The sequence below is a fragment of the Sinocyclocheilus anshuiensis genome, unplaced genomic scaffold, assembly GCF_001515605.1.
Source record: "Sinocyclocheilus anshuiensis isolate Anshui unplaced genomic scaffold, SAMN03320099.WGS_v1.1 scaffold207, whole genome shotgun sequence".
NCBI lineage: Eukaryota > Metazoa > Chordata > Actinopteri > Cypriniformes > Cyprinidae > Sinocyclocheilus > Sinocyclocheilus anshuiensis.
The window spans coordinates 2,728,643-2,737,234 of record NW_015551045.1 but is presented as its reverse complement, the minus strand read 5'-3'; the positions used below and the strand labels follow the sequence as shown (position 1 = coordinate 2,737,234).

Below are 8,592 nucleotides of genomic sequence, written 5' to 3'. Positions count from 1 at the left end.
AACTCATATTAATGTTAAAAAACCTCATAAAGTGAAATTTTCATGCCATGGGACCTTTAATAAATTGAGAGAAGCAGTTACCATGGTCACAATATGATTCATCTGTAGCCCTATTTCTATTAGCAGCAATTCTGTTGTTTGTGTCTGGACTGTAGCAATGTGAGACATTTTCATTTGAAATAAAATCCAAATTGCAATATATAACAAAATAATCACAATATAATTTTATGCCCAAGACATGCAGCCCTATATATGTCAACAATTACAAAATTAACAATCAAAATAAAACGCTTACTAAAAAAAGGTTAGATGTAAAATGTGACCAACATCAGAGAGTCATGGCCATGTGAATGTGTGAAAAAAGACTTACTTACAAACAGAATGTTTCAAAGGCATGTGTTTATGTACTGCGGATGATTGCAGTCAAAAGGAGCCCAAAAACAACGTAACATGTTGCAAAGGTGTTGAAATTATCTCTTTGACTACATGGTCTCTCCTGTTCCTACTGTGAAAACATTTAATCGTGAAATGGAAAAATTCATCAGTTTTTGTTTATTTGAGTAATAGTAAAAGCTGCCATGTCTGTTGGTCTCCATTGTGTCTTGTTTTTACACGGTTACAGCTGCCAACGTGTTGTTGTCTGAGTCTGGTGAGGTGAAGCTGGCAGACTTCGGTGTGGCGGGACAGCTGACAGACACGCAGATCAAAAGAGAGACGTTTGTAGGTACACCGTTCTGGATGGCTCCGGAGGTCATCCAGCAGTCTGCCTATGACTCGAAGGTACGTCCCTCTTGAAAGTCCTCTACTTGGGTGTTTTTGCGCTCGTGCTCAATGTCTTCTGAGCTTTTAGCGCTACTGCATCGACCTTTTGGGTAACAGCAGTTACTCTGGCCATGTGATGTAATGCTCATATCTTATTGGACGGCCCATGTTTTCGCTTTGCGAAACTGAAAAGAATTGTCGGACTGGTTCGAAAAAAACACATTCGCATTTTCGGTGCGTGAATGTTCATGGTCTGTGTGGAAGCATCCATAGGAATCTGTTGTTTTATTCCAGCGCATCCGATATTCGTTTAGCTTTTTCGCGCTCAAGAGTGGAAAGGCCTTTAAACACTTAATAAACTAGCAGTCTTGTGTACAATCTCAACACTATGAAAGTAAACTTTTCCAGAATTACATTGCTGTTTTCTATGTAGAGCAGGCTCATGATGAGTTTTTTTGCTCCGTTTTATTTTGTGAAACCTTACTATGGTTTCACAACTCCGCTTCACGTCGTGTCTAACAACGCCCCTTAACTGTTATAAATTCACTGTAAACCACGGCTTCTTGGGGCTTATTGCTTTTATAAAATGGTTATTCCATATACGTTGTAAGGTTTCACAAAATAAAACAGAGCAAATAAAGTGTAATGATATTAATAAAAACAGTATTCTTCCACCAAACAAAAAAACTGCTTATCACCAGGCTGAGTGACTCAGAATGTTTTGTCATATTGTGACACATTGCATGCAGTCTTATTGTTTGTAGTGCATCTTAATGTACAAGAAAACACTCCAGCACTTATGTCTTTGGATTATTTTATATGCAGCGTTTTCATCCTGTGCTCGCAGGATTACTGGACATATTTGTGCTCAAATTGATTCATTAATAAGATTATTTTTTTACATAATTATCGATTAATTAACATCCTTAGCTAAATTTGTTCTTGTTGCTCCACGCTATCTGACTATTGGGACTGACGTTACATCAACTATAGTCTCAAAAATATTGGTCCATTTGTTATTGTACAGGACTGTAATACTTCCAGCCTTTAGAGAAACTTGTTTTATTCTGTTGAAACTTTTAAAAAGGTTTTTAACCAAGTAAATCCAAATTTAGTCTTAAGGTTGACTAAAAAAAAAGTTTTTTTTGTTTTCTTTTTGAATGACTAAAGCTGTCTCTCATCATGAACAAATGCCACAGCGGCTGCCATTGCACTAAAAAGAAAAGGAAAAAACACAAACCGGCATATTCACCTGAATTACAATCTCACATGAGTCCGTGAAGTCGTGAATGCTTATATTTGCCAATAATTTACCCTTCAGTGGAATGATATCGTGCTTTGTGGGGTTGAGCAAATGTTTTGTAGATATTCATTGAAATCATAATTGTATTGGGTTTCATGATGTATTATCACCACAAATCATTAAATGTTTTATTATTTATATGCTTATACAGTAAGGAGTTTGTCATTAGGAATTCATAATATTTGTTGTCACAAAAAAATTAACACTGACAGTTAAAACGCCATCAGAGAAAAAAATAAAGGGATAGTTGACTCAAAATTGAAAATTGTCATCGTTTCCGTACCCTCAAGTTGTTCTAAACCCGTATGATTTTCTTTATTCTCTTCAACATAAAAGATATTTTGAGGAATGTTGGTAACCAAACAATTTCTGGTCCCCATTGACTTCCATGGCATTGTTTTTTTCCATACTATGGAAGTCAATGGCTACCGTCAACTGTTTGTTGACTAACATTCTTCAAAATATATTTTATGTTCAACAGAGGAAAGAAACTTACACAGGTTTGGAACAACCTGTATCACAGGATTTACATTTTGGGGTGAATTATCCCTTTAAAGGCACAATATGTAATTTTCGCCGCTAGAGGGTGCGTATTCAAACTAAACAAAGAAGCAAAGGCGTAGTTTGATGCAGTGACTGAGTGTGGGATCATGGGACTTGTGGTCTTCATCCCCACAGCTGATGCAATTCGACGGGACTCGGGCAGAAATCATGTTCATGGAAGAGCTAATGATTTATTAACGTAGTAGAATGAAGCAGGCTGAGGCTGAAAGCCGTCGAAGCGAAACGAGGCGCTGAACGAGCGCGACACGGCTCGAAAGCAGCGGAGCTTTTATTATGCCACAGTCGACCGCTTCTGCTGCTTCCGGTCGTGAGTATGTGGGGTAAAGCAGCGCTGTTTTATCATACTAGATACATTTGAAAGTTCTGTTATAATGCTACTCTATGCGGTCGTCACCGGTCTCTTAAAACGCACAACATATTAAAGCATCTTTGGTGTTTCCATGCTTTCTACAAAACAAAACCGGAAATCGAGGGGTTATGACGTCATTAGCAGGCGACACAATGACACTATAGACACGGTCCGTGTCACTAGTTAAAATTGCATATTTCTCTGGATTTAAACGTTCTTCGAAACATTTGGGATAGTGTAAGTACACAAGTCACCAAAATATATAAAACTGTTCTAGTGGTTTTTGGATATTTTAATAAAAAAATCTTACATATTGTGCCTTTAAATAAAAAAATTGGTCCGTGTTTTTGGCCCTTAAAAACGATTTCGGCTGAAACTGAAAATTGCTGTTTTGGTGGAAAATTTTGGTTGCTGAACTTTTGGTGCATCACAAAATTAAGCAAAGGACTTGCTCTTTTTTTGTGTGTTTTTGGTTTATTCTCAAAATAATTCTGTCATGGCAAGCTCGATATGTGTTCAGCTTTGTGAAGTTGTTTGTTTTGCTCTCAGGCTGATATTTGGTCTCTTGGGATCACTGCCATTGAGCTGGCCAAGGGCGAGCCCCCGAACTCAGACATGCACCCCATGAGAGTGCTCTTCCACATCCCCAAGAACACACCACCCACCCTCAACGGAGACTTCTCCAAGACTTTCAGAGAGTTTGTGGACTCCTGTCTCAACAAAGACCCTACATTTGTAAGCACAGTTCAAGCATTGCTTTCTCATGTAGGAATGCTGCACTTACACTAGGGTTGTCACTAAAGTTTCAATATATAGGGACAAAAATGCCCCTGTATGAACTTACAGTTATGCAGCATCACACAACCAAGAGTACTGTTTTTCCAGAATATTGTCAATATTGTGTTTTTGCTCTGTCGCCAATGAAAATGATTCCAAATGAAGACACAACTTGTTTTGTTCCTGAATGTATAATTTCATATTTAAAAAAAAAAGTTATTTATGCAATTGTAATTATGTACATCTAAATACTGCTTTAGATGCAGATTCTGTGCTATTTCTGCAGTGCAAAAATGGGTTTTGTTGATACTGATTTAATTCGATTGGTAACAGCTTATAGTGTCTTACTATTCTAAATGAATTTGATTAAATGTAAGAATTTGCCATAAAACAGGATGTATACTTTAAATAGGGAAAGACAGAATGCTTTTATTTAGGTAAAATGGCCATGGAAATTTTTTTAAGTGTGCATTAAGGTATAATATATGCCAGTGCCACATCTGAGCTTCACATGACAGAGTATTTAGTACTGTGCTGTTTTGAAAAGTATTTTGATTATACGACTGGTGCACCATTAAACTGTGCAGCGCTAACTTGTGCTGATGTGTTTGTAAAGTGATAAAGGTAATAAAATGTCATATCTACTTTTCTCAGAGGCCAACAGCAAAGGAACTCCTGAAGCACAAATTCATCGTTAAATATGCCAAGAAGACATCCTACCTCTCCGAGCTCATTGACCGGCTGAAGCGCTGGAAAGCCGAGGGTCACAGCGACGGAGAATCGAGTTCTGACTCCGACTCGTAAGCATGCAGCGAGCACGCAAATGCATTCGCAAAATCCCTAAATCAGGGGTTCTCAACTCTGGCCCTTGGGAGCCACTGTTTAGCTCCAACTCTAATCAAACACTGTAGCTTTCTAGTGATCCTGAAGACCTCGATGAGCTTGTTCAGGTGTGTTTGATTGGGGTTGCAGCTAAACTCTCCAGAAAGTGGACCTCGAAGGCAAGAGTTGAGAACCTCTGCCCTAAACAGATTTAAAACAACAGTCCACAAGAGGGCGCAATTAATTAATCTAAGCCAAACAGCACCATGTTTTGTTGTTTATTGTAAAAAAAAATAAAAATCTGGCTGTTAACAAAAATGCAGTTTGTTTTCAATTAGAGTGCATGAAGTTATAAAATCAAAAGATTCAGCCTTTATTCTCAAGATCTAGTTCTAGTCATTTTAAACAGTTTTTTTTAATTCAGAGGATGTCTTTCAGTGGAAATACAATTTTCATGACACTATTTGTCAGTTTTGCTCTCATTAAAATGCCATCCACTATTAGTTTTGACAAGAAAGTGAAAAATTAAATCATATATTCAAACATTTTATATTTTAAATGTCAACATTTCATAAAATGTGAAAACTCCATTTTGTGCGGGTATGTCATATTGTTTATATTTATATTGTACAAGCATGTTCTGCTCATGCAGCTCAATACTTCGTACCTTCACGGTTTTGTTCAATAATATTTCTTTTTGTAAATTTTGGGGGTATATTATGATACTATGCAATATGTATAACATTTTTATTAGCTATTTTTTTCTGTTTTTTTTTTTTTTTTTTGTATCCTTTAACATTAAAATAATGCTCATGATTTTTGTGCATTCACATAGCTAATATGACAAAAGTCACCAAGTGTCATCTCATTCCAATGAAGCGAAAAAATAAAAAAAAGTTTGGTCAAAAGTGACTGAAGAGGCCCATAGGGTTTTTCTCTTTCTTTCTCATGTGACAAACGACACATACACAGCGAGTTGAACATCTCAGTGGATTCTTCTTGTGTGCCCAACAGAGAGCCCAGCAGCAAGGACAGCGACTCGTCTCCTGAGTGGTCCTTCACCACCGTCCGGAAGAAGAAGCCGGAAAAGAAGCAGCCCAATGGAATGGTGAGTTCTGCATGATGATTTGGATATTCAGTGTTGAAATTTAGTAACTGATTATTGAGAACATGTTGTGTTTTTGATCTCTTCCCTTCAGGACGAAGAACTGCAGAAGAAGTCAGGCAGTTTAACCACCGTCATGGCTCCTGTTTTTTCAGAGGTAGGGCAGCTTGTCTTCTCATATGTGACCCTGCAGCACAAAACCAGTCTTAAGTCGCTGGGGTATATTTGTAGCAATAGCCAACAATAGGGCTGGACGATATGGCCAAAATTGATATCATGATATATTTCTTAATTTCGGTCGGTACGATATAATTACGATATCAATATGAACACTATTTATCTGAAATAGAAATCTTTTGTAACATTATAAATGCCTTTATCATCACTTTTGATCAATTTTAATCAGATCAAATGAAAATGCCATCGAAACTTTTCTGAAGACAGTCGGTTCCCTTCAGAGATACATTCATATAAAACACCCGCACCGTGTTATGATTTTGAAACGTGCAGTGCTCATGTTTTTTCAACGAAGTCAAACGGCACAAATAAATCAATGCATGGGAAACTGGTAATGTATATTGAAATATCGGAAATGTGTTTAAAAATCATATCACCGTTATTGAAAAAAATTATATCGCGATACATATTGATATTGAATTATTGTCCAGCCCTAGCCAACAATACATTGCCAAAAATCATTAGCATATTAAGTAAAGATCTTGTTCCATTAAGATATTTTGTAAATTTCCTACCAGAAATATTTCAAAACTTAATTTTTGATTATATTTTGATTTTCTTTTTTTTTTGCACCCTCAGATTCCAGATTTTCAAATAGTTGTATCTCAGCCAAATAGTGTCCTATTATTTATTCAGCATTATTCAGATGATGTATAAATCTCAAATTCAAAAAACTGACCCTTATGACTGGTTTTGTGGTCCAGGGTCACATATGGTCCTGTTTGGGGAATAGAGCTAAACCGAAATTAAAATGCCATTCAGAATCATCATGTGACCTGAAATCAGTCTAGCTATGTAGTTGCGAAAACAAAAGTGGGATTGTTGACTGTATAACAGAACATGAGTTGATGTGGCCTTTGTGTTGTAGCTAAAATCGCAGCACAGTGACGATGACACGACGAGAGTTCTGGAGCAGCTGGAGAAGAGCCTGCATGTGGCTGAAGACATCTGTCCGGGTGTCACAGACCGGATGATCAGCCACATCCTGGAGAGGGTGCAGAGGTCAGACACACTACTGACATGTTTCTGACAGCGGGCAACTGTTTACAGCCTAGTGTTTGTGTACTATTTTGTAGCAGTAAACATTAGAAGTAGCGGTTGACTGATATATCAAGACCGTTATTACTGACCAATATTTGGGATTTTTTTTATTGTTCTGCAAGACCCCCCTTCATGTTTAGTATATCTTATTGCACTATTTTGCTTTTAATGCATGTAGATTGATATTTTATTTACTAAGATCTCTTAAAGGAATAGTTCACCAAAATATGAAGAATTGCTGCAAATGTTTCTTCATGAGATTTGGAGAAATGTAGCATTGCAGTGTCACCAGTGGATCCTATCAGCAGTGAATGGGTGCCGTCAGAATGAGAGTCCAAACAGCTGATAAAAACATCACAGTAATCCAGACCAGAAGAGAAAAGCTGCGTTTTTGTAAGAAACACATCCATCAGTTTCAAGTTTGAACTTGAAACCATTGCTTCCAGCTTAATATGAGTCATTGATCCATAATGATGCTTCCTCCAGTGAAAAAAGTAATTTAGGTCTGAATCAGGAGTGAAATCTGCACAGATCAAGCACCATTTACAAGCCAAAACAGCTCTAAACAAATACGTGGCTGGGTTTTGATGTGAGAGACAACAGGAGATGGACTTTTTCACTGGAGGAAGCGTTATCCAAACTGGACTCATATTTTGGCCAGAAGTGATGGTTTGAAGTTTATACACCTTAATGATGGATTTGTTTCTTACAAACACAGCTTTTGGCTTCTTATATTAGTCTTCTGATGGTGCCCAAGGATGTGTGTTACTGTTATTTTATTCCACATTTTACTTTAAAAGACACAAAATATCCTTACCAGTCGAGTAGATCTGCTCTACAGCGCATTAGGTAAATCTTTTGGATAGCATATATTTATGTATTTGATGTCCCAATCCATTACTTTATTTTAAACTATGATCAATAATATATACGTTTGGGAGATAAACAGTTTCTTTTCGTTCGTCTTGGTTTGGGATTTCTTTGTTTCTCTCGACACACTGTTAACTGTAGCATTACAGAACTGCTGTATGGGATTACATGCATATCATATCAGTCAAAATGAATAGAAATACCTCATTTAAGCAATCAAAAAAAGAAAAACAGCTGGTTAATGAAGATCGATACAATTTAAACTGCTAGGAAAATAAGAGGAAATTTGCTGTGCAAAAGCTACCTCCACTTCTGGCCCATTACAATAGAGAATTTCAGTTTTATTCTTTTCACTTTTGTAGTTTGACTTTTTTTTTAATTGGCAAGATAATTCGTCTTAAATTTCTAGACCTTTTTGTACACAGGACTGTAGCGAAATACTTTGCCCTTCATTTCTCAGTAACGCCCTCTTTTTACAGTGTCTTGCTTTTTTTTTTTTGAGCTAATATTTTTATACAAGGGTAGAATTATACTGTATTTTTGAAGGAAATATGCACTTGCGCACACTTTGTATGGGGTGGTCCTGTTTTGTGTTTTAATTTCAGAGCTCTCTTGCTCCAAAGACATTCCACTTACTCCGAGTAGCCTGCTTCTGTAAGCGATGGGGGGATTTCTACACAAACATGCATTTAAGCTCCCGAAATGACGGCAAGTGATTTGAGTCCACGCTAGGCAGCAGTATAGAATTCAAGCTTTCTTTCA

General features: G+C 37.0%; 1 protein-coding gene across 1 annotated transcript in view; it reads left to right on the top strand.

Moving 5' to 3' along the window:
• Positions 1 to 8,592, top strand: part of LOC107661770 (serine/threonine-protein kinase 26-like) — a 28,689-nt gene that overhangs the window by 19,555 nt on the left and 542 nt on the right. Inside the window, exons 4-9 of the mRNA XM_016451538.1 lie at positions 623 to 780; positions 3,528 to 3,713; positions 4,410 to 4,555; positions 5,592 to 5,685; positions 5,777 to 5,839; positions 6,788 to 6,921. Of these exons, the coding sequence (XP_016307024.1) occupies positions 623 to 780; positions 3,528 to 3,713; positions 4,410 to 4,555; positions 5,592 to 5,685; positions 5,777 to 5,839; positions 6,788 to 6,921 (781 nt within the window). The remainder of the gene's footprint in view (positions 1 to 622; positions 781 to 3,527; positions 3,714 to 4,409; positions 4,556 to 5,591; positions 5,686 to 5,776; positions 5,840 to 6,787; positions 6,922 to 8,592) is intronic.